Source organism: Hetaerina americana, unplaced genomic scaffold (genome assembly GCF_022747635.1).
Source record: "Hetaerina americana unplaced genomic scaffold, ioHetAmer1.1.p SCAF_24, whole genome shotgun sequence".
NCBI classification, from domain to species: Eukaryota; Metazoa; Arthropoda; class Insecta; order Odonata; family Calopterygidae; genus Hetaerina; species Hetaerina americana.
The window spans coordinates 267921-295459 of record NW_027286808.1 but is presented as its reverse complement, the minus strand read 5'-3'; the positions used below and the strand labels follow the sequence as shown (position 1 = coordinate 295459).

The 27539-nt window shown below is 35.3% G+C and overlaps 2 protein-coding genes across 4 annotated transcripts in view; both read left to right on the top strand.

Moving 5' to 3' along the window:
• Nucleotides 1-4555, top strand: part of ArfGAP1 (ADP-ribosylation factor GTPase-activating protein 1) — a 56681-nt gene extending 52126 nt beyond the window's left edge. For all 3 annotated transcript variants that reach the window (XM_071586599.1, XM_071586598.1, XM_071586597.1), the window contains one exon: nucleotides 853-4555. In XM_071586599.1, the coding sequence (XP_071442700.1) occupies nucleotides 853-1171 (319 nt within the window). In that variant the 3' untranslated portion in view covers nucleotides 1172-4555. The remainder of the gene's footprint in view (nucleotides 1-852) is intronic.
• Nucleotides 4556-9448: 4893 nt separating this feature from the next.
• Nucleotides 9449-24680, top strand: l(2)37Cd (general transcription factor IIIC subunit l(2)37Cd). Its single transcript, XM_071586642.1, has 8 exons — nucleotides 9449-9629; nucleotides 9710-9971; nucleotides 10043-10212; nucleotides 10380-10569; nucleotides 18478-18644; nucleotides 21748-21958; nucleotides 22780-22994; nucleotides 24469-24680. Exons 1-8 carry the CDS (start codon nucleotides 9507-9509, stop codon nucleotides 24643-24645), a joined length of 1515 nt encoding a protein of 504 aa, XP_071442743.1. The 5' UTR covers nucleotides 9449-9506; the 3' UTR covers nucleotides 24646-24680.
• The last annotated feature ends 2859 nt before the right edge of the window (nucleotides 24681-27539 follow it).

The following is a 27539-nucleotide window of genomic DNA, read 5'->3' as shown; positions in this document are numbered from 1 at the left end:
TATGATATAAAGTAAGAAAGGTTTTATAACAAAATATAGAATATATTTAATTAATCCTTTGCTTACTTATGTGGAAGATAGATACAGTAGGACAGTAAAATTGTAAAATTTGTGAGTTGGAGAAATAGGATAATTCAGGGGAGAAAAGCTAATTGATTGAACTATTTTTTTCCTGTTTTTGATAGCCAAAAAAAATGGTTGTAGCTAATGTACACTGGATTAGATATGGGTAACTGAAATTATAAAATGATCCAGTCCAATATGAAAAACCAAAATCAGCTACTCTCTTTGCCAGCTCTGTTGTGCTTATCCCTTGGTTTATTTCAAACCTGTATTTAAAAAGTTTTTGTTTGTAAAATTCATTACTTGTCCAAGTATTGGAGTTTTGAAGCAACAGGTGGAATAACTGAATGAAAATCCAGCTGCTAAACTCCATCAAAGGTTGATCTATGTGATAGCCATTCCAGATATAAGTAATGAAGGAATTGATTGGTATGGTTGGAAGAATATATTTCCATCCCTCATGAATAGAGGGTTTCTTTCCTCGTTCTTTCATTTCAAATTTTGTCAGTACAATTTCCATAATACAAATGCATTATTTTGTAATCCAGAAATAGCTTGTGATCAGAGTGTTTTCATTTTTCCCCGGCATGAAATACAGCAGGTTTTGACATCAGTCTACATTGGTATAAATTTTAAGGGACAAGCACAAAAAAATTCTCTAGATCAGGAGACGTGAATACCTTGTTTTAGATTCTTTAGTGTCAGTTATTTCATTCATTATTTAACACATCAACCATTGATTATATTTTATGGTCATATATAAGTATTTTTTCAATCTTACCTCTTCAGCCAAAAATCTCTTGGAGCCACAACAGCCAAAACTCATAATGACTGGGACAACTCATGGGGTGATGGGTGGAACTCTGGAAGTAACTCGGACACTTCACCCACAAAGGTGCCTTCTTCACCTCCGACAGAAATGGCCCGAGGGAGTATAAAAGGAGCAAGGCATGGTGCTGGTGGGAAGAGTTCAAGTATGCAGGGGAAGAAGAAAGGTGCTAAGGAAGGGCTACTCATAGACTTTGATGAGGAGAAAGTTGGAGGTGGGCAGGACTGGAACTCAAAATGGGATGATGAAGCATGGGAAATGCTGAACAAGAAAGACTAATGTTGAAATTGTAAGAGGCTCACTGTGCTGGAGCTGAAATTTACTTGAAAGGCCAGGCTTCCAAATAGGATAGCATATTATGTGCAAGTGATAATCCTGAAGAATGTTAGATCAAGAAATTTGATTTTGTTGTTATGGTGTGAGTAGTTTTTAAGCGTATTTGGTATCTGGCTTCAAAGGTTGATTTTATGCATGTTATTATCGATTTATGCAGACTGCTATTTTCAGCAGTAATCTTCAGTTAAATCGGTGATGCCCTTGGGTATGTTTTGAGCCTCTTACCAAAGTTTGAGAATTCGTTTCTTATTACTCTGTTGCGCACACCTAAGAGTCATTGAGGATTACACAGTGCTTTAATGGCATAATTTGTGATTTAGTTGCACAAATGAACCTATTTAGAATAATTGAATTTTTTATATTATTTGTTGTGTCTCTGCAGTGAGAAGAGCTGTGTTGTACTTTAGGCAACTTGAATGTGGTGATATTTTTCATGTATAATATTTGAATGTACAGATGTTTTTGTGGGCTGCCATACTTGAGTAACTCCTAAGTATTTATGTAAATATATTGTCTTAAATATGGGATTATAATATCCACAATAAATGCTAGTTTTAACCTTTTATGAAGAAAGATTACCAGACGTTACCCTTCTTGTTGTATTGTAGGTACTCTCATGTAGGAAGCATTAAAGTGGTGCTACTGGTCCAATTTACTGAAGCTTTGTTGATTAAGTTTACCTTTGAAGGACTATGAAGAGTTTGTTCTCTTTAGTTTTTACTCAGCTGCATAAGAAGAAATTACTTTTTAAAAAGGGGCTTTAAACTTGGCAATTGTACTGGTGGTCATGCATGACATGCTGGTGGTCGTGCATACTTATATTATTTTAATATTCCTGAATATGTAATTTTGCTAGGTTTTATGCAGTTTTACATTGCTTTGGTAATGCATGAAATAGGGCAATTAATTAGAAAAAGTGAAATGTTATGATTCCTTGTTAATGATTTGCATTTATTGTAGCACTTGGCTTCACAGTCAAGTCTTGTGCAATGTGGATTCAAAATACATGCTCTTCAGTTTGCAGTGATCATTCATCTGACTGCATGATGGCTATATATGTTATATTTGCAAAAAACCTTTTTCCCAATCCTTTTATTTAGGAAAAGATTTCTCTGAAGGAAAGATTGTGTCCTAAGAGCATGCACTTGCACTGATTCTTGCCATGTAGATGCCAAATAAATTGTTCAATCTTTGTAGGCAACGTTTTCTGAGCATGGCAGTGCGGAACTCCTATGAATTTTTTCAAGTCAGGTGAAGTGCAAGGGAATCTGTTAGGGATTGCAGGAGGACAAAGCAATGAGGTTGGTTCAAAAAATGGAAACATAAGGTCAATGTGATGCAAGGGCTTCCGAATAGTTTGATAGGGGAAATTTCAGTGAATGAGACAGTTGTGTATTGGTAATTTCCATCTTTTTTCCCACTTAAAAAACAGTTGTAATAAATTGAAGAGATTTGATGATATGCCCACCCAAAATATACAATTTTTCAAAGGACCATCATTTAACGTTCGTTAATGAGGTTGCTGATTTTTGTGCATCTGTAAATATACTTTACATTTATAATTCCTTCATCATCAGTTTTAATTATGTAAATTAAGGTTGATATGAAAGTGTTGCAAATGATACCAGTAAAAAGACCACTGAAATGTACCAAGTATACCATACAAAGCATATCATATGGCATTTGTTTTTATGAGTTACATATTTCATTTAATTGAACATTATCATAATGATAATTTTTGCGTTTATTTGCTATCTTTCTTTGCAAGGTGATATAGCAACCTAGTGGGTGGAGTGTTTAGCTAATAATCTGAGGATCCTGGACTCAATTCCAGCAAGTACTTTTGGACACCCTCAGCTAAAGTAACCTTCGTTATTTCTAAGCTGCAGAATTTGCTGAAGAACTGTTGACAAATAGAAAGGACTAGCCACCATAAATGTTTGCATTTTAAATACTGTAGGAATTTACCTTAGCTCTGTTGGGGTTACTTTCTTTTTAGCTCTGCAATAACGTATCAAACCACCCTTTGGGTTTTACACTGTGGTTAGTTCCTTTTTGGATCTGAACAAAAAAATACAAATGAGTAGTTTTGAACAAGCATTGGAGGGAAATCTTATCAGTGGAAAATTTTTACTATCTTTTCTTTATTTCCATTACTTATGGAAACCAGCACATAACTAAGGGAAACTACGTATGTCTTGTATATGAAATATGCAATATTTATTTTTTGAATGCATTAACACTGCACACCTAGCTGAAACTTAAATTTAGTTTAAGTGAAGTTATTTTGTAGAATGTAACCCCATGTTTTGCAAGACTTGACTGTTGTTGTTATTATCAATGCAAATGTACTCAAGTGAGTTGTTTCATTATATTTTGAATTTCTTTATTAAGAAAGTGATGTGAGAATATCGATTTGTGTAATATGGATGCAATTTAACTTCAAGAAAAATATTATGCAAAGGTTAGGAACTAAAGAAGTTAACTTAGAATGAAAGATATTTTTATTTATGCTCCTTAGAGAATGCATCTTTACAGTGACTATTATTTAGCAATTAGTGCAGCCTTAATATAATGATGTATCATGATTTAACCCAAAAATTTCCTCTTGGGTTATTGTTTTATGAATATTGCAGTCCCATGAAATGAAACTTATAATTCAGAATCAATGTTCTGGGTATATAGCTGTTGACTTCTGACATCATTGCAGCAAAAAATGTTGTTTAAATATGTATGTATACCCTCAATGCTTAAAGCATCAGGTCTACTGCCCTCCATGACCCTATAGTTACCTATCCAGATGTATGTTGATTTTCTTTGCATATAGAAATGACTGCTTAAAAAATATATCTTGCCCTATTCTTGCTTCTATGGTTGTTCTTCATTAATTTTCTATGGCTTCAAGAGTCATTCTTATCTTGAGTTGTTGTTAATTGAACAGGTTTACATTAACTAAGGCTTGTTTAGTAATATGAATTGCTGCTCTGTGCATTCCTTTGACTTTTGAAGTGTTCTTAATTTGAATGTAAACACATTTAATTATTTAAAAATAAGAATCCTCATTATAATAATGATCATTTCTTTAGAAATGAAGACTTTTAGTTACTTAACCATTCCTATAAAGCATTGAAGAATATTTTTGTGATAAATATAATTGTAAAAAATAATTTGCTGTTGTGATCTGTGATTCTTTGAAAAATCTCCCAAGTTTATGGCTAGAGTTACTGAATATATATATATCTAAGTGGTTCAATTTAAATGATTTTTTTTATTTTTAACCCCCAATAAACAAAACTTTAGGTAGGTAATAAATTTTTGTTCTCTAAATATTTGTTTTATCATTATTTAGTGTTGTTTATAAAGTCATTGTTTGGTATATTTTGTTAAAAGTAGTCTAAGGATAATCCTGTCAATGAAAGTGATCTCAGGTATAAATTTTAACACTTCATGTCCAGAAAACTAGTTTATGTCCTAGAAAAAAGAAGGAATATATATGCCTGGTAATTATTACTGGAGTGCCCATGGATGAAAATAGATAGGCTGCATTGCCGTATCATTGCATAAGTTTTAGGCATGCATTGTAAGTTAATTAGCAGATTTTAATGACGACTTGTATTCAATTGTATTCATGTTATCTTTTCATGGGGAGAATAGAGTGGTAGTTAAATCAGGCAATTCTGAAAGAAATCATAGAATTACAGGGAAACTTTTGTTTAAATATGCAGGGCAGTATCTACTCTTTTAATATTTACTCTTGAATGCATCTACTGCCATTTGGAAGGAATATCATGGTGCAAATTCTCTGTGTGCAGCATAATAGTAAAGCATATGGTGCAATAAACGAAAGAGCATAAACTTTGGTGCACTCCATGTCAGTCAGCATGTTGGTACATCTCTTAGGCAAGCAATGTAAGGGAGTGTAGTCGTTCTATTCATCTCTCAGAATGTTGTTATGGACAAATTATTAACCTTCCTTGAAAATTCATTTTGAGTAATGTTCCTAACTGCTTTGAATATGGCCGAGCTCAAACTCCAATGTGTTTCATATATTTATCAAGCAGGTTTGTTATGCACAAACAACAATTTAATATTTTTCATGCAATCATAGGCATCCTTGTCCAGAGTACCTTCTTTTTTATGATAAGCTGATTTTTCTCCATACTTGCATCAACATGTAATTAAATTCCTTGGAATCATGTACTGGTGGGCAGAGATTTTGGTCTATACATTGGAGAATTTTTTGGAAGTATGGAAAATGCATGTATTTTTATATATAAAAGTTCAATTGAATTACTAAGGATAAGTATGAATCTCTGCATCTACATTCCAAATGTTGCTAATCAAAAGTAACTGATACATTAAATGTGAAGAAATTTTTGAACAAAATTTGGGCTTATTTTTTTATATAGTTCAAGAAATGTCAATTAAAAATTTAACAAATATGTGTGTCAGTGTGGAAAAAAATGTAAAAAAATGTGCGTAATTTCACACAACACTATTGTGGTAAAATTAATATGAAGACATTTTAGCATCAATAACTTTCAATGAAAGGCTCAAACATTAAAATGACAGGAAATTTTGCTTGATGCTCATTGTTGACATTATGCTAAAGTATGGAAAATTAGTTAAACTGAGTTACCAGCAGTGTATTTATGTATGTTAAAATATTTAAAGTGATTAAGGATATCGTTTTGCATAATTATAAAAGGAAAAAATAGTTTTCATTTGGATGTCTTCTTACTGAGTGAAAAGTATCTGTCACCTCTGTAGCTTTACTCTCATTAACATTTCAGGACTCTAATCTAGATTAAATTAAACTAGGTACAAAATAACTTTTTGTGATTTTTTCCAGGGATAATTCACATTCCTTTAATTGATATTTCTCTAAGAATGTATTTATTTTTTTGGTTTAACAAAAACTTCATTATAAAACCAGAGTTACACAGATATTAAATAATTATACGTGCAGAGATAATGGGCTAGATATTTCTAAGTTTAAATACTAGCATAATGATGATAGGGAAATGAATTATTCCAAACGAAATAACTATATTAGTGTTTCACAGGTTATTTTGCACTTCAGAAAATGAAATTATTTTAGTATGAAAGTTGTTGCATGTTGAATAATGATGAAATTGATTGTGCAGTCAATGTTATCTTGAAAACATACCCATTTACTTAGTGATATTACCATTGCCTTTCACATTATTTTTAACTCAAAAAGTTTATGGTTCCTTAAAGTTATGTAGAATTTGAAATAAAATTTTTGTGATGCCATCTGCCTGTAGATATTTAATTGTATATTAAATCTATTACTGCTTTCATTCTTATGTTACAATTATGATAATTTAATGTAATATTCTTATAATCTCAACAGAATTGAAAATATATGATTGTACTTATTCATGGCCATTTGCAGTAAATGGTGTGTTGGGAATTTTATTTTACCCAAATTGTTTTAAAACCCATCTTTTGAAGGTATAGTGCTGGGATGGCATTATTGTGACCATCACACAACTAATGAAAGTGCATGTTTGTAGTATCTTTTTTTAAGTACGGCAGCATTGTGCATTGTTGAATGTAATGGCATTAATTATCATGAAATATAATGCTGTAAATCAAATTTTATTTATGCTTTGGTTATATAGATATAGTTATGCAATCCTGTTATTTTGTCTCATTTTAAATGTGCCTAAACTCAGGAGAAAAATGAAGAAAATAGATACAGAAATCATGGTTGATTTTTGTACTAGTGATGTGGAGAACTCTGTATTGTGGTTACAAGGTTGTGTGGTTCTTAGGTTTATGTGTATCATTTAATGACAAAGGTTATTGTGCCTCATAAATTTATGTAGGTACACCTACCGTTACGATAGCGTAGGATTGTGTCTACCATGAGACATGGTCATGTGATTTGTGCTACAAAGAGATGCAAGACCTTGGTCAACACAGACAGATAAACAAAAATATTTTTTTATGTTGCAAAATTCTTTGTAGTTCATGAAAGTACCATGATTAAAAGACTCCGCCACTATTCATGCATCACAACATAGGGTATTGCTCTGGGGATGTGCATATCATGTTTAAGAGATATGTGAGTAGCCTGGCTCTGGGTTTCTGTGCCAGTACTTTTCGCGAAAGGTGAATTTGATATAATTGGTTTTTTGAGGCGTGACACTAGGAAGCGATTCATTATCCAAGGATAAACACCGTAACCTACACGAAGGTTGATTTGATAGGTGATTTTATGTGATGTAGAGTTCACCTAGTACTAAGACCGATGGTATGTGATAGGATAGGGGTCCAGTTCCTTTCCCTGTGCAGGAGTTAGTCTCCCAGGAAAATCTGGTACCCAAATAATCACACAGCTTTGGTGGAGCTGAGGGTGCCCAGAAAGGCTTGCCTGGGAATTGAACTCGGGCCTCCCGGTCGGTAGTCCAGCGTAATATCATGACCCACAACCGAATGGTATTTGTTCAAAAATTAAAACCCTCCCGTTTTGATCATCTGAGACTGCAAGAGTGCCACTTTGTATCAATGTCATTAATGAGTTGCCCATTACACAATAGTGCAGGGGTTTATGTCACAAGTTATACAAGATTACACACCAATGATACAAGTATACGTATTTTGTGGTATAGAACTCTACCAATAACACAGACCTCTGTATCATGATACAGAATATCCTCTTATCATCTCAAACTGTTTTCTCCTGAGATATCATGTTTTTTTGTACTGAACTGGACTTTTCAAGTTACATGATGGGGTGGGTTTTTTTTAAAAGATATCTTTCTATTCTATTTGAATAATTTTTCAAAGAGTAGAATACATTGATTTCAAAATGGGAAGTGAAATAGAAAGCAGCAATCCTTTGTCTTGACTAATTGATTGATATCACTTCCAGTGGGTGAGACTTTTGCTGAAATAATTATTAACGAGCATGCGTTGAAGTGTAGATGTGAACATGTTGAAAAACCTGTTTCCCTTGGCATTTTTTGTTGAAAGACGATAAACAAAAGTTAATATAATCTAGGTGCATCACAGATGAAAAAAATAATAGAGAGTATGACTAGTGAGCAGTTAAATGCCATTTAATTGTGGTTCTTACAAAGTAATTATTGTGAAAGTTCAGATGACTATTACACAACTTTTTAAAGAACTTTTGATACATTTTATGATTGCTAAATACGGGCACAGTTCATGGATTAAAAAATTGGATCAAATTTTGTGTATAACTTTTACTTTCAGCATATATTCACTGATTGCTGAGAATGCCAGTGTAGCAAATTCCATTTTCATCAATGGATGTTCACATTAGTATTTTAGTATGCTCACTGAAAATAGAGCATGTGTAGGAATTATTGAATCTATGCACTAAAAACAGATGATGATATTGCTACACATTTTAAGAGAACATTTCAGTGGATATCATTAAACAATAATCGACTTTTACCCATGGGTGATTGGTGTCAGAAAAAGACAAGTAATCAAATGCAGTACAAAATAATGCCCTGAATAATTGTAAGCCAAAAAAACTATCTCTTGAGAGCAGTTAGGAAGAATTTCTGTGAGATTTATAGAAATTTCTTCTCCGCCATAACTTGGAGAAAACTACTGAGGAAAAATATTATATAAGCCTGTGACAGAAAGAAAAATATATATTGGTTTAATAACCAATCAGAAAAAATTTTGGATATGGACGAGAGAGACTTGAAAGTATGGTTGGAAGGAACAAAGAGGCTTTAAATACCAGATGAACTTAAAAAGGCTTGACATATTTTACCTTGGGAAATATTGTTAACTTTTTATTGTTTTCAATTTTTTAAAAAGGTAATCACGACTTTTTAGCCTTTGATGAAGGAGCTAAAGTAATGAATGCTATCTACCATTCTAATGGAATTATATTGTTGAGCATCGCCTGTGCCAGACAACTTCGAACAGTTTTGCGGTTGTGCAGGGGAAAATTATCGCTCCATGTCAGATGATAAGGGGAAGAGAATTCTTCCTCGGTTAGCTGGCATGAGGGATAGGAATATTTTCGCTGCGCTCCAAGTTTTTTTGGGAAATAGGATATTTGCAAGCGATTAAGGGAGCATAAAAGGAAAATATTACGGAAAACCCTATCCGATCACCTTTATAACATAAAGACCTTCCGAGGAGGCGTGTGCGCTTATAGTATACGTAGTGCAATTGTTTTTCCAATGAGATTTTGTAATGGCGCGTCGTTTTCTGGGAAGATTACAGTTCGATTCACATTTTTGAAAGTTTTTCCGGGATCATGAGTACTTCTGGCAATGGACATGATTTTAACCGTAACTTGATTTGCATTGAATACCCTGGAGTAGTGAAAAATGTTGATAAAATGCTTGAAACTCTAGGTGGTTTGAATTCTATTTCATCGGTATGGGTCTATGAAATGCAGTTGCCTTTCCTTGTGTCACCCACGTCTTGTTTATTAATCATCTAACTTTTCATTCCCAGGTTTTTTCACAGAAAAAACGGCGGTTGGAATTACGATTCCGAACGGATGATGTGTTCTGTAAACCAGCTTGTGGTGATCGTAATACAACTTCAGCATTACTACTTCGAATTAAAGTGCGCAGAAAGATTACGCCCGGTACAGGCCAGAGGAAAACCGAAGTTAATGGAGAAAACGTTGAATCACTCAATGAAGATGCGGGGGAAGTAATATCATGTGAAAGCACCGTAGTCGGGAAAATCACTACTGTTTATAAATTTTCAAGTTAGTTTCTGATATGGCTTGGTTGCTATATAAATATAACGTTCTCGTTAATCGGCAAACATTTCTTTCAGGTTTGTGCGACTTCCAGTTTTTACCTTTAATGAGTGATTCAAACGGTAACAGCCGTTGTGTATATGAAGATGTGGTACCATACGGAGTTAAAGATTATTCTTGGATTATGAATCCAGACGCTTCACTTTTCATTCTTCCCCCATCATTTTCGCGAATGGACACATCTCAGGTATATATTAACTAATATTTAACCTTTGTGTGGGCTGTCAAGTTCAGAGAATTTTGTCATGGGCCACTATTGTATCGAGATATTCAGGATTTTTCAGATATATCTGAGGAGCATATTCATAACTATTGTTAGGTATTGTTAACAATTGTTTTGCATTTATTTGTCAGAGTTATTCATTTAGAAGAGGCAAAAATGACTCAAGGAAGCCAATGAATTCACAATCAAAGTCATCGAAGAGCGGGACAGTGTTTCCAAAAACTGTTATTGGGCGTACGCGATGTCGACGATCATTACACACAATTTTCGTGTCATGGCATAAAATGTGGGCAGCCAAAAAAAAATCAAAGGACGGGACAGGTGAGACAACGAATACCTGTAGCGATAACGTACTCCCCTGGTTTATCTTTATGTGACGGTAAAATTTTCTATTTGTAGCTGCTCCTAAATTCTTGGCAATAGAGACAAAAGTTGAAATGTTGTGAATGTTATGTGAGTATTTCTACCAATTTTCCAATTCAAAGTACCCATTATAATAGTAGGGGAGTAAAAGGAATTTCATTTGGAAAATCTTATCTCTCTCTAAAATTTACCAGAACGTTTAGAAAATTGACCCGCTTAATTTCCTTACAACTGCTTATTATGACTGTGCTCTTTCAAAGAGATTTAAATTTTATCGTATGAATGGTGGATTTTCATTGTATCTAGTAATATTACCGCCAGCTTGCTTCATTATACTTCTATTATAAAAGAATGGACTGACGAAAAATATCTTTATTGCCATTTTAATATATTAATTATAATTAATAACATTAATCTCCAAAGAAACTGCGGGAGATGCCGCAACAGTAACTTTTAACGGAGTCATCCGCTAATGTGCATTTCAATCATGTTCCTTTCTTGTTCCTTTAAATCACATCTTGTTCCGTTAAAAGCCCCAAAATTTCAGAGTTTAAGAGGACGCCTCGGTAGCTTAAGTGGCTAAAGCACTCGACCGGATATTGAGGGATCTGGGTTCGAATCCCAGTCAAGGCGAATGATTTTTACACTCTGAAATTGTTGCATTGAAACATTAATCTCATTGATTTTTATTCACCACAAACAGTTGAATTTATTTCGATGCATAAATATGCTGAAGAAAAAGCAGATTATAAATATATGCTATTTTCACAAAAATTAATTTCATAAACAATTGGAATCAAACTAACAACTTTCATATGAACAAGTCTTAATATGAAGTAAGCTGTACTGCTCAGATGGGAGTAGAATAATTTAGCTTCATCTTTAATATCGGATGTTTTTAGTGAACCTTGGCCCGTAGAAAATTTAAATATGCAGCAACATGATAGAGGCATCTCTTCAGTTTCTGTCTAGCCCTTCATTCAAGTATTTGTCTTAGTTTTTTCAATTGTAATGAGTAAAACTTTTATTTCTCTAATCTACTCTTTACAAATTTACTGGCTGTAGGATACTATTTTCTTAACATCATGGCTAGATATTTAGTAGCTGTCAAAAAATGAGTGTATCTTAGATTTAAAAAATGCTGAAGATGGAAATAAGTAACAAAACCAAAATTTAAAAATTATCATTTCTAGGTGCTTAAAATTTCACGTCTTTCACATTTCATGCTTTTTCCATATACCTCCAATCATTGTGGTGCCATTGAGGATGATGAAGTTCTCATAACACTGCTTTTGTAAGAGATGGCACAAGTTATATTTGAATTCAATGTCCTTAATAATCTATGTTACTCATATTTTTTTCATAGCAGATTTTAAGTCTTACACATGAAATCCATGCCAAAATTAAATATGCCTTTATGGGTTGTATAAATTTCACCAGTGATTTTGAAGAATCAGAATAGTTATATCTCCAATCATTACATCTATCTTTCCCACACTTGTCTGTAAGCATATAAACAGCTGTGAAGACAGTAAGCATCCTTGCTTCACACCATTTTTAATTAAAAGCCCATTACTGGAGTCCCTATTCACTCATGCTTGCTTTACTACTTTTATGCATAATTTTAATAACATTCAATAATTGCTGCATATTCTCTCTTGACCTTCTTTAACCTCCCTCATGGGGGTTGTTTTTACCCTGTTATATTCCTTCTTCACATCAAAAATTGCTGAAAAAATTTCTTTCATGCATCAATGCTTTTCGAAAGTTCTTAGTGAAGTGCAAACCTTGTTAGAACATTTCCTACCAAGCATATAATCACTGCTCTCCTACATTTTTCCAGCATGTCTGTATTTATTCAATAGACACATTACCAATATGGGGATATAGTAGTCCAATGGTAGTGTTGGACTACCTACTGGTGGGCCCGGGTTCAATTCCTGGGTACACTTCTCAAAATATTTCATCTCACAGGTCTATTCGCATCCATTCTCCTTCCACACATAAATTCCCAGAAGAAGTAATACCAGTATTTTTTTGCAGGAAAATAAAGCCCAAACATTTGAAAATCACCTACATCTTTATTTGTAAAAATGGCGGTGAGTATGAATTTGAACCAAAGGCATTGGTTGATGACAATGAATTCCGAGAACTTGATACAAGTGAAATGAATCAATAGCTTCAGTGATAATTTGGAAGAATGGACAAGCTTCAGATATAATGGTATATATATTGAACTGTTGAAGTATAGGAGAAATTTACCTAATACTAGTTCATGTATGATTACTCTATAGGTGCAAAATTTACCTACATCAAACAAGTGAGAGAATGCAACAGTCATACTAACTTATAAAGGGAAGGGGAGAAAGATTAAATGTAAAAATAACATCAATTGGTAGTGAGTGTACAGGTATAGGGAAAAATAATTGGTTATGTAACCACAGTAATGTGCCCAATGATTGATTTCATAGGTTAGGATAGAGCTCACTTAGTACAGCAAGTGAAACTCACATCAAGGTAGAAGGGCCAGTTCCCCGTGCCACACATGGTTCCCTGGTACTTATATTTCTCACTTATGCCAAAACATTTGGCCATTTTGAATGTTCAGTTAATTTTTGGCAGCTGTTTTGCTAGGAAGTGTTTTGGCTTGTCTTCGATTTTTGCCTGTTCCAAAAATTGTATCAAAGAATCTGTATCAAATTTTGTGTGAAAAACAAAATGAAGTGTGTGGACGCAATCCAAATGTTGACTGTGGCACATGGAGAAGCTGCCTTGAGCCGAAGCACCGTTTATCGGTGGTACAAAATGTTCTCTGAGGGCCGAGAAGATGTGAAGGACGAAGAGCGTGCCAGACGCCCGAGCACATCGGCAACAGATGAAAACATTGATGAAGTGAAGAAAATAGTGTTGGCCAATCGTCAAATCACCATTGAAGAAGTTGCTGATGACCTAAACATATCGATTGGCTCGTGCCATTTGATTTTTACCAATGATTTGGGCATGACACAGGTCCCCACAAAATTCTTACCAAAATTGCTCAATTTCAACTGAAAACAGCAATGCATTAACTCTGCTAATGAGGTGTTGGATGCTGTCCGCGACGACTCAAATTTGCTCCAGAGGGTCATAACTGGTGACAGGTTTATGGTTTTGACGTGGAAACTCTCAATCATCCCAATGGAAGCTGCAGCACAAACCAAGACCGAAAAAAGCGTGCCATGTTCGGTCGAATGTGAAAGTTTTGATTACAGTTTTCTTCAATGGCTGGGGCATGGTGCATCATGAGTTCTTGTCACAGGGTAGAACGGTAAATAAGGAATTTACCTGCAAGTTATGCGCAATTTGCACAAAGCAATCCACCACAAACGCCCGGATTTGTGGAAGAACAAAATTTGGCTTTTGCCCATGACAATGCCCATGCTCACACATCTTTACTTGTCCGTGAATCTTTGGCTAAAAACAGCACACTAATGATGCCGCAGCCACTGTATTTCCCAGATCTGGCCCCCAGTGACTTTTCTTGTTCCCAGAACTGAAGAGGCCTATGAAAAGACTATGCTAAATTACAATAGGTGAGATAAAAACTACATGGAAGGGGGAGCTCCACAAGATCACAAAAAATTATTTTTTGAAGTGCTTCAAGGATTGGAAAAAACGTTGGCACAAGTGTATAATATCTAATTGGGATTACTTTGAAGGGGACAAAATAGACATTCATGAATAAATAAATAATTTTTGAAAAAACCCAAAAGTTGCAATACTTTTGGAACAGCCTTGGTATGTATGGATAACATTGACCCTATCCCCTCATGGCTACGGCACATCAGAAAATTATCCTTCAAACTTGCCCATCATCAGTCACTCTGAGTTTCTTTTGGCGTGTATCACATTAGGCATAACTCCCAATGGTCTATGAATGAAATTCCCAGTTTCAGGCTTACCTCCCCAACTTCGTACTACCTTGATCATTCTAACTTTCCAGCACTCATTTTTTCCCAGTCGCTGTATACGAAATCAGTACAATCATCTCTTTGCCACATCAAAACTCCACAAATTCCCTGAGTAAAATTTTTTCCCTGGCCACCCCACATCTCCTACTTTAAGTAAAAGAGACTTAGGTAATCCTTGCACTCCCCAAAACACCGGCGTCAAAAATTACTTACAAAGTTCACCTCCCTGTCTGTGTATGTGTCACTTCCGAAAAGGTCTGTTTACTGCTTTGCCCGGCTACCCCTCGTGCTCCTCCCTCACCCTTACACCTCCACAAATCAGACGTCCATCTTTAACCTCCCTCTGCAAGCCTCTCACTAGGTTTTTCCTAAGTGCCACCCCCCATTCCAAAGCCTCCATCCTGCCAGATGAGGAGATGGACTCCGCAGACCACATGTTTAACCTTTTGTCCAAACCCCTTAGCCCAAAACTAACTTCTCTTTTGAACAAGGGCCTCTCATTCACCCCCACCCCCAGAATAAACCACGTGATAATCCTTGCGGACATATTGTATTTTTGCCGGAATCTCTGGTGGAAGGTATTTTCGAATTCGCAACCCTTACCCCAGCAAATATCCAGACATCTTCACAACGCCCTACTTAAATTCAAGCCTGTTTCTGCCCAAGAACCTAATCCCTCTAATCATCCACTAAAAATTTTTAAAAACCTTCTATCCAGAATTTCTAATCCATCTTTCCTTGGGTCTCTAAATCCTCAACCCTACCTGTCTCCCACCAAATTCTTAGAATTAAGAAGATTATATAATAATCCAAATATTATCATTACTTCGCGGACAAAGGTTGAAGTTGTGGTTTTTAATAGAAGAGATTATATAAGGGAGTTGAACACAACTCTCAGATACATCTGCCTACCTGCAAAGACACGAAAATCCCACGCTTCAAGAGGAAATCATTGAATTTCTTGCTTTCAATGGGCCCAATGAAGGCCTATCTCCTTCAGACTTGGCCCTCCTCTCCCCTCCCAACCCACGCACCCCTCATTTCTATATCTTTCCAAAGATTCATAAGCCTGGCAATCCTGGTTGTTCGATTATATCCATCCCTAACTCACCAATGGAAAGAATCTGCATTTGTTGATCAATACCTGCAGCCAATAGTCAACTCCCAACCATCATTCACTAAAGATTCATACCATTTCCTGGAAAGGCTAAAATCTATCTCCCTCCCTCCTGATACCAAGATTACGAGGGCGGTTCATTAAGTACCCGTGTTTGATGACAAAGGGCGTTTCTGAGGGAAGTTTATGTTATCATCATGTGCTGCCATCTATCAAATGATGGTGAATCAAATTTCAGACTGATTTAAAGGTTAGTATGGATTTGGCAGCCATTCGAGTAAGATGTGTTTTGTGATTTTCACTAAGATGGAAAAAGAGCAGTATCGTTCAGTAATTAGCTTTTTGTTTTTGGATGGGAAGAAATGTGAGGAGATAAAAGCAAAGTTGGATGCTGTTTATGGGGACACTTCACCATCTATGACCACAGTTGGATATTGATTCAACAAATTTAAACGTCTTTTAATTTTAATCTGGAGTTGTTGCCCCCAAACTGCATGGACTATGTAATGAAATGCTGCCGCACCCCCCGTATTCACCCGATTGGCTCCCTGTGACTTTTTCTTATTCCCTAACATGAAAAAATGGCTCGCGAGAAAAATTTTAGCTCAAACGAGGAAGTTATGGCCGAGCTAGGCGTATTTTGGAAAGTTCAAGAAATCCTATTTTTTGGAGGGGTTAAAAAAATGGCCGGAACATTGGGAGAAGTATATCTTCCTAAAAGAGGTCTACGTTGAAAAATAAAAAAATGTTTTCTTCAATTCTAACACGGGTACTTATTGAACCGCCCTCGTACCATGGCCACCATTGATGCCGCATCTCTTTAAACATCCATTCCCCACTCAGAAGTTTTCTCCGCTCTCTAATGCCACCTATCCCAAATGCCGTTACGACACCTTCAAACGCCCTGCTAACTTATTAGGTCCCTTCAAATCAACCTATCCACTCCTTAAATCCCCACCCCATCCCAAAGACACTCCCATGCCCTTCAATAAACGTAGATGCAAAGTGTCCTATTTTCAAAACCGGAATCCCATCCTTCTCATGCCCACTTTTTAACTCTCTCCCACCAATTTTCTATTCCTCATTTACTTCCAGCAATGTAGTTCACCTTCTGAAGTGCCAATTATGCCCTGCCCTTTATACTGGACAGTGTACCACACCCCTCAATATTAGAATTAATAACCACCTGATCTCATGCAAGAATTCTTCCCTGATTGGGATGCTCCCAATCCCAAAACATGTCTCCGAACACAACTCTCCCTTTGATAAATATTATAGTGTATCCATTTTGGCATCCCTCTTACCCTCTGACCTTCCACTCAAGCTCAAAACAATAGAGCAGGCATTTATCTGGCCCCTGGATTCCTGGAATTTCCCAGGAATTAATATTAGACATTAATTATCCAGATCTTCACATATTTTCTTCCCTCCTCCACTCCCAGCACCTTCCATGTTATTCCAACACCTCTATAAATCCTCTTCCTTACTCTTCTCCTCGTAAGCCTTTCCCCACCTTCCCCTTGCATCCAGCTTTGTCAGCCCCTTCTGTATTAACATTTTCCTCAGTTCCTTCCTTCTCTTCCTGGAGAAAGGTGGCGTATGCCGCATGCTGATCAAATTACGTAGTATCCCAGGAAACCTTCATTTTTTATTCAGAACTCTGTGAATGCTGAAATGGTGTTGGTATAATCTACTCTTTATATAAACACTTATGGGTTTTTCATCCAGTTTAGATACTGACCCAAACACATTTAAGCTGCTAATTTGTCGAACAAGTATATTTGTTTTGCATTTCAAAACTACCCTGTGCAATTGATGACTCCTGCCATATGTTACTGCCGTATTATGTTAAAAACGTTTTGGTCGTACCCCACCAATCTGAGATGTATGATTTTATTTCTAAACTAAGTGGTGAGACTGTCACTCCAAGAGTACTAGTGAAGCAATTTGGGGTATTTATTTAGAAAGGCCTGAAATAAAAGTTTGAGTAGTAGTTTTGAGGGGAGGCAACCGACAACTGAGGTCATTTGCGCCATAGGGGATGGACAGGAAAGGATGAAGGGTGGAGAGAAACCCGGCATTGGGATTAGCCTGCTCTTTACGAAAGGCGCCAAGGGGTCCGCAGTTTAACATCCCATCCGACGGACAGCGTACTCACTCAAAGTGCCCTCCACAAAGCACCTCAAGTAGGGATCGAGATACCTCTGAAAAATATTCAACACCGCTGGGATTTGAACCCGAACCCTCTTGGTGGGAAGCCAGTATGGTAGCCACCGCACCAATCCCGATCCCCTAAAAAGTTTTAGGTGGTCCCTCATGGATCATAACAAAATATGGTAAAAACAGAACTCTTAACTGAGCAATTAATATTCGTAATCTGTTCAATAAATGCATGAACTGGTGCAATTTGGCGGCCACCGACCATAATGCGGCTAGTTGCCTGAGACCCAATGAGTTTGTGCTCAGTGGATCGTCAAGCCACCGCAGGCATGTTCAGAGGGAATGCATGCTAAAAGAATAATTTGAAGGAGTGTTAAAGAGAAAGCTAAGAAGAGGAAGAAGAAAAATGATTGTTGTTAAAATGATATACTGATATTAAGATGAAATTGAAGAAAAAGAGTTGGAAAATGGGCTTGTCCATTGGTGATGAGATTTATTGTTATCCGTCAGTAACAACATTGCAAGATATCAGCTTCCATTTGAAAATATGATTAAATATTACCCTTTGATTAATTCATTTACATTCCGGTTTTTTGGCAGTTGTCTTGGCCTAAAAAAACTTTTCAAAACATTTTCTAGCTGTTGCATCTGCTGAGGGGGATGCTGAGCGTTCAAGTTTAGAGCCATCATGCTCATCATCTTTGTCCACTCTAGATGAGGCAGTTCCTACAAAACCCCAAGAAACAGCTGTACGCCTTCTCCGTATAAAATTTCTTTGCGGAGAACCATTTCTTAGGTTACAAAAGGTTAGTATTAATGTATGTTCTATATTAATTCTCTCACTGTTGAGAGCAACAGTTTTCAATGTTAATTACAGAAACACTTCTTATGGATTATTCCATTGTAGGGACATACTTTTGGAGTTATTCTTGGACTAATTTATTTATATGCACTCATGATGCAATTGAGAGATGAAAAATTACTGTTAAGGGGCATTATTGCCGTTCACTTTGAGAGAGGAACTAAGATCATGGAGTAAGTTTTAAGGTATTTAAAAAAAAATTGGTGTATTAATATGAGATTTCCTCCCAGCTCTTTCATTTCTCTGAGTTGCTTGTGAAAAGGAAAATAAATGTTCTGCTTTTCCTCAGTGATGTGAACCTATGGTAAAAAACAGTCGTGCAAAAAAAAATCCCTGTAAAAGTAACAGTCATCAGTGAAAGCAAAATTTAGTTGACTGTGAATACCCAATGTATATGTTTAATTCATCAGCTACATGTTTTTGGTACTTGGAGTTACCCTTTTTGGCCATCATTTGCTATTAAAATGGTGACTTAGGAGATTTCCTGTATTAGTATCCAAGCGAAGAAAAAGTCTCCTGACAGCAGAAAACATAAGAAGAGGTGGTGATTATTCTGAGACAGAATTGCAGCTGGTGAAATCCAGGAGTGGAATTCATTCTGTGAAATCTCTTAGTACCTGGTTGCCACTGTTCTGACTAGAAAATGTGTCGTGTAGACTCGATCTCTCTCCCTTGAAATCATCAGGTTTTCCCATAATATACGATGGTCATTTTCATTCCACATATTGGAGGAAATATCTTCAGGAAGTAATGCATCTCTGAGATCAAGGAATAGTGGCATACGTTATAATAATAGCCGAGCATTTTCCCTCAGGAAGGGAGTATTAAATAAAAGTGTAGGGGCCTTTGGATTATTGTCAATGTAATTCATAAAATTAAGAATGAAAAGATATTTAACAGAGAAATTGTAATGTGTGGAGAGGATAATTAAAAATATTTCTCTTAAATTTGAGGAATGAGTGAAATCAAAGCAGATATTCATGGTAGACCACCCTGAGCTATAAAGGGCAGAAATTGCAGTGAAATAGGGAGTGATTCTACGGCATAAAAAAACATTTTATATGAATAGTCTTACAGCGAGGAAATTCTCATACATTCATTGTTATCCTGTAGTTGGGCTGTTTCACGTGCTACCAATCAATACTGATAAGAGACATGGTGTAATATAGTGGCCATTAATTCTACTGTATCATATCTATGTGGTATGAATCACATACAGGGTTAGTTCAGTGTTAATATTTTTTTATTTCTTACAGAAAAACTAGGAAATAATGAATTAAGTAGGTAAACATTTTCAAGACTTCTTTCCAATTTCTTTACATTATTAGGGAATCAAATTAACAATATCTACACAAATCCCATCCTGGTATAAATTTCTATGGGTTTTTTGAAGATCAAAATTTTAAAAAAATTTAGAAAATTATGTTGGTATAAAGAAAAAGCTATTGGATAATGCATTAATCTGTGTAGAGATATTTTGTTATGTTAATTATGAGTGCATTAGTATATAGTGCAAGGGTCCTTAAAATACCTACGACAATGTGTTAGACTACTGCTTAACAAATGTACAGGACTTTTTTTTGGATGAATATCAATTGGCACAAAAAGTTTGAGCAAAATCTGAATGTGCTGATTGATCCATTTGTTAAAAAGACTGGGAATGGCCCATTCTTCTGTCTGCACAGGGTATCTTCTTTGCTTTAACAATGACATAAGTGCATTAATAGTAGTAAGGAATATATAAATAGTATTAAAACATGGCATTTTCTGAAATTACACTCATTAATATATGGTCTTATGTTCTGTCCTTATGAGAATTTTCCAAAACAAGCCCAAATGATATGATATCACAGTTTATGTGTATCTCAATTTTTTTCTGCAATTAAGCTTAATTCATTTATATGTAAGGCCTGTAGTTTATGTCAGTCCCCTATACATACTGGGATCATTAGAGTAACCTAGTGTTAAATCATTGGAAGGAAAAAGCAGAATAAAAAAGAGTAACTCCTTTATGGACTTGCCCAAAAATAATGAATGAAAAGATGTAAATTTTGAAGAATGTGGTCAGGGTAATTGACCATTTTCAAACTCCCTTACCAGTATTTGCAATTAAAAAAATAAATTCTAGCCTGTACCTTTGAACTTGCTACTGCTGTCTTATGAGGCCAAATTCCATCATTAAAAGCCTGAAGTCAAATGCAGGATATTTGCTCATTCAGCAATTTATGAAATAAAATTAGACTTAAATTTTTTGCTCCATTTTTTACTGTAAATATTAGGAAGTTGAAAAAAGATTTGTATCTCTTGGCGTGATGTTTTTCCAATACATTTTAAATCCATTTATTCTACCGCAGAGCATTTCTAGATTTGTTAGAAAGATGTGATGACTTTTTCATAGCTTGTTCACCTAACATGTACCCAGGACTCCCCTTCCCAATGTAGAGGAATTCTAGGTCCAAAGGTGAATTATTTACCTAGGTAACAAATAATTTCCCCATTTACCATTTCCATTGATTTATACTCAGTCATCCCCCGTTTCCCTATTTTCTAGACTATATTCTCTTCCGTGAAGTTTTTCGAATAAAATACTCCATGCCTTCCTTGTGATGATCTCTGGTTTTATATCTAAAGTTGCATATTTCCACATCAGTTTAGTCCGTACAAAATTCATTTTCCCTTCATCATGTTAAATGGGAGTTTAATATGTCATTGAAAGTTATCAATATTGTAGGGGCGACACTCTTTTAGGGATATGACTGATAGATTTCGAGTGTTGGCCCTGAGGCAACTTTTAATTATTGTCTTTTTATGTATGTACTTGTTATGCTGGATTTCATTCAAATACTCAACAGTCCTGAAAATGGTAGCTTAAATATCCTCTTCACCATCTTTGTTTCTTGGTCGATGGCATCCCCTTCTAAGTTTGAGTCATTAAATTCGTGGTTAAATGATAACTCTTTCAATTCTTTTCAAATATCATCTTTTCTGATGGTATGGTATTTTATGGCATGATAGTCATATGTTATTATTATTATTGTCTGTTGCAGTTCTTAGAAGATCGACCTATGTGGTCCAAAAATGCATTGATTGCCATTACTAAGCTTTCTCAAGATAAGCTAAAATATCTCCTTCCATCGGTGGCATATTATTTTGTCAATGGCCCATGGAGAGGTACGTGGACCAGATTTGGCTATGATCCCACAGTGAATCCATCTGCAAGACAGTATCAAACACTGGATTTTCGTCTTCGAAGGCAAGGTAATGTCATTTAATAAATTGAAGTTTTTCAGTTGTACACTGAAAAGCTGAAAGATGAACAAAGATGATTTATTTTTTAATAGCCACTTATTCAATACACTCATTTATTATTTGATTTCAATGTGTTCATGCTACCTGTGGTGAGTGAATGGTAGAAACTAGTGAAAAACTGTCGTAAATATATTTCTCCTGTTTACCTCATTTACATAATTTAGCCTCAAATACTTCAGAAAAGGCCAGAGCCAACCAATGGTGAAGTGGAGGCCTTCATTTTCAATAGCTCATCTCCTGATTATTGAAGATCAGAATGATATTTAAGTTAGAAAAGATAATGGGTAATATATTTGTTTAAAATATAATGAAAATCCTTGATGGCCCCCTGAGAAAATGTTAATTAAATTTGATTTTGGCCCAATCTTTATTGTATTTGAGTTAGAGGTATTGATCATCCAAAGTTGGTTTCCTTTCTCATTAAGAACTCGATAAGAGTACTTTTCTACGCCAACTCTTTGCTGTGAGTGTAATAATTGGTAAATATATTTTCTCGTGGTGATACAGTGCCACTTTTGATGATCCATGAGACCCTTAATGTAATCACCGTGCTTAATGCCATATTTGCAACATCTTTGCTCAGAATAAGCCTCAATGACGACCTAAAATTTTAGGAAAGAAAATGTCTACAAAACATATTGCTGTGGTTTCCAATGTTTGATGTAGTGTACTGTGGTGTTTATAAATGAAGAAAGGATTATATTCCATACACCGGTTGTGAAAATGTTTTACCACCAGCGGCGAATGTTCTTCATTTTTTTTATGAATAGGAGGAATGAGGTCCAGAATCAAGGCAAAGCGAAGTGGTATAAATTGTAGCCAACCTTACAAGTTTGCTAACTGCAGCCGTCCCAAGATTCCTGTTCTTAAAAAAATGGCTACATCTGAAAGCATTGAAGAAAAACATGAAGAAATGGTTGATTCTGAATCTCTGTATGTGTTTCGTCCTGGGTTACTCCCTCCTTCTATGCAGATGTTCTACCAGGTAACTAATGTTTTCAATGTTCAATCTCAATCCATAGTTCACCTCTCAGCTTAATTGACTAGATATTTTTCTGGGTTTATTATGGACCACTCATATTAAAGTTTCTAAAATGGATTTCCTGAAATTTTCTATGATACATTTTCTGAAGTAATAATTCCTATTTTTTAAGTATCAGCTTGTTAAAAAATGAAGCAATCTTTGATTGATTTTTATTTACAATTTATTTCATAGGTGATGGTCCTATGATCCAATTTCTGTCAATATGAGTTATTTCTGGTGAATATTGTCACTGTAACTTTAAATCCAAGTATCTAACACATGTACTGCATGTATTATCTCTTGATAATCTAAGGGGAATCCTGATTCAAAAGTCTGGTTTTACGTCAAGGTTTCTTCTATAAGTTTTGGAAATTCAAGTATCTTGGTGAATAAGAAGCATAAAATGAGACTAGCCTCAGAACAAAAAAATATTGATGTAAAAATGCCAGAAATAATACAAAAAAAGTAATGCCATTTTTTCTGTAGGGTAAAATTTGACGTTCCAATTTCTCACCCAACCAAAAGAGCTAGGAACTCATAATTTTTCAAAAACTGGAAACATCATTTCATTGGAATGTAAATTATTTTTCAATATTCAGGCCAAGTATACTTAATGATGACTTTGAAAAGACAAATTAAAGCCAATTAGAGCTCACTGATAAATTAAAAATATTTCTAATGGTACACTCCAAGTACATAATTCCTTTCCCAGGCTAGCTCCTCAAATAAAGCATGGAATTCAATATTCACCCCCATTTAAGTAAGAGCATTTAGAGGATTTTACGCAGAGCAATTTGAGGTATCAGCAGATATTTTATAGTCACCAATATGCTCAAGTGTTATTTTTTGAGAAAATATTTAATGTAATTTTGTGTTTGCATTTAGCAATTTTGCTGGTATTAGCCTTCAATTTGTCATACATTGTGTCCATTAAATGTGGAATCAATATTAATGTGTTACAGTGACTCATTACCTTCAATATGTCCTGTTACTGTGGATTTTATTGAGATTATTCTCTTTTTTCTCCCAAACTAATTCACTTCTATTATTAAACTTAACAATATCGAATCCAATATTACAAATATTAAAAATTATCGGGAATGTTATGCTCACACATTACTCAACAGTGACAAAATCATTCCATGTGTTGGTTCAGTCTACTTAGAACAAGAGTTACAGACAAAGTGTGCCGCATATATTGTTGAGATAATCTTGGTAAATGAAGGGGAGTATACAGATGAATACCATTTCTTACTGATCCTGTTCCTTAGGCAAAAGGAATTTGGTTTAAAAAATGAATGTGGTTAATGAATCACCAGATATAATTTTTGCTGTTCTATATAGTGTTCTCAGCGATTCATTAGCCCTGTTAAGTATTTAGGGATTTTGCCTTCTATATAAATGAGATAGTTGATAATTTCATTCTTTATTGCAGTACTGTGACTTGCAGGTACCAGAAATCCAAGATATGCTGGACAGCTTACCAGACAGTGGGCCTGATTTAGTGTGCACTGAGCAAAATGGGTGGTTACCTCCTGGCTTTGATGATAAATGCCGGGATATAATAAATCATTATGTCACTCTCCATTTTGATGATAAATGTGCAGATTGAGTTGAAATTGTGTTTTTTAAGCTATTGAAATGAAATTGAATGCTTGTTTATTTATTTATAAGAAATTTATCATTAAACATAAAAGTGAATTATGAAAATGTTTCTACTTATTTTACTTGATAATTTTCCAATTAAATTTTAAAAAGAAATATTGCCTTGGGCATATTTTATATCATTTTATTTGAAAATGTTGTGTCTTTGAAAGATATGTACTGGGAAAAATTTTCCTTTCCTCCCTTCAATTTGTGTACTTTTGCGTGCAATTTTAATAATTGAATACATGCAATTGTAATTTTGTATGCATATACAGGTATTAATAAGTAAATAATAAAATAGCTGGAAATACCCAAGAGAAGGATACATTGAATATGAGATGGTAATCATCATTCTGGTTATGTAGACTATGCTAAGGAGTTTATAATTTATTCCAAAATACCTATGACTACGAGTCGGTCAGTCAGATTATCAGAAGTTATATTATTTTCCCCCATTTGTGTCTGTCCTCAGGTGGAAGTCTCCTCAAATTATTGCCTTACAGCTTCTTATTTGGAATTTACCATACCTTATATCCTGATTAATATTCCAGATCAAGGAGTACAGATGGGATTTCTATTCTTCAATTTTTATGTTTCAGAATTCTGGTATCATTAAATTTTGATACAGAACATTTATTATGCCTAGCTAAAAGTACAAACTGTGTAACATGGCTTTCAAAAAGAAAATGCCCATATTTACTTGCTTTTTCTATGAAAGATGATTTAAGAACTGTATTTTGAGAGCCACTTCCGAATTTGAGGGGGTGGTACATTAAAGAGAGTTGTCAGTGAATTGATTGAGATTGTATGCCACTTATTAAAATTGCCTGTACTCTATTCTATTGATATAATGAACTCATGAAATCATTGCATTCATGAAGTTCTAGTGATATGTATTGAATTTTTTCTTGCTGGATTGATATGTCTGTGTTTGTATATATATAAAGGACAAACACAGGAGAGGTGAGCAAGGCAGGATCGAGCAGATTCCAAGTGTAAAAATATTTCCCCGACCAGGACTTGAACCACAAATCTTTCGACTTGCCGGGCCAATGCTCTAACCACTTGAGCTATCGAGGGAATTAAATTACCCCGAACTCTGCGGGAGGTTAATGCAACCAAGCACCCTGATTCTTTGGCCAGGAGATGGGATTAGGGAGCTGTTTCACCCACCAAAGGAGAAATAGATGACACAAGAGGAAAGGACAGTAGAAAAGGAATAATACAACATCATAAAGGATAGGAACAGTGTGTTTTTTGGCATGCATAGCCAGGAGGAGGAGACAAGCCACATTGGCCAAATACACATCCAGAAACAAAAACCCGACGTTTGTAATTATATTAATATTTATATATAAAATATATATGTACACATACATACACACAAGATCTGTAAAAAAAGGAATGCGACTTTTGTGTTTTTTCAAAAATTATGTATTCATTCATGAATATCTATTTTGTCCCCTTCAAAGTAATCCAAATTAGATATTATACACTTGTGCCAATGTTTTTTCCAAACTTCGAAGCACTTCAAAAAAATCATTTTTTGTGATCTTGTTAAGCTCCTCCTTCCATGCAGTTTTTATCTCATCAATCGCAGTGTAGTGTCTTCCTTTCATGGGCCTCTTCAGTTTTGGGAACAAAAAAAAGTCAGTGGGGGCCATACAGTGGCTGCGGTGTCATTAGTGCGTTGATTTTGGCAAAAAATTTGCGCACAAGTTATGATGAGTAAGCAGGGACGTTGTCATGAGGCAAAAGCCAATTTTTGTTCTTCCACAAATCCGGGTGTTTATTGCAGACTGGTTCTCGCAAATTGTGCATAACTTGCAGGTAATATTCCTTATTTGCAAAACAGCTATCAAAAATTAACTGAACATTCAAAATGGTCAAACTTTTTGGCATGAGTGAGAGATATAAGTACCAGCATAATGCCACAAAAAAATCAAAGATACATAAACTGTGGAAATTCAAAATCACAATACGTTTCGAACAGACCTTGTATGTGTGTGTGTATATATATTTATATATATATATGTATAGAAATATATATACATACTGCTCTACCCCCTGGACTACTGCGACCCACATATATACATATTTCGATAGGGGACACATTAGTATAGGGGTTGAGGGTTGGACCATTGACCAGAGAGCCTGGGTTTGATTCCTGGGTACCCTCGGCTTCACCTGAGCTGAGTGATTTTTCAGGTACCACATATTCCTGGGCAACCATGGCCAGCACAGGGAGAGGATCTGGCTCCCCTTCCTGTATATGTGTGAATTTCACATGCCATTGGGTGAATTCTACTATCACCTACCAAACATACCGTCGGATTGATTACTGTGTTTATGGGTTTTTATATACATATATGCATACAAGTTAGTTGTGAGTTGGAAATTCTTCATCTAATTTGCTACGAACATTGCACTTTTAGCATTATGTTAACAGTGCATGTGTATGGAATGCAATTTGTGCAGTAATCCCATGCAGGGAAAAGATACTGTGCAGATTAAAATAACATATTTGAATGTAAAGCACCAGCAAATACAAGTTTTGTTTAAGTTGTAAGATTTCCTGATTGCTTTCCGACTATCTACTCGCCCCAAAAAATTGAAACTTTTTACTTTTCATCATAATTTTCCTCTATGTGTAAACATTTTTAATAATGTTGGTGCTATGATTCCATGGCCGCTGAGACAATTAGAGTAAGTATCCCTTTTGGTCACTGGAAAAACCAGCTGGGCAGGGGCATCCCCGGTTTGTCACCCAGCATTTGGCCTTCTCTGATCTTTCACACCCACATATGCACATTTTTCACATAGATATAGCACATTTACTGCATGTCTTGTGCCATTGAT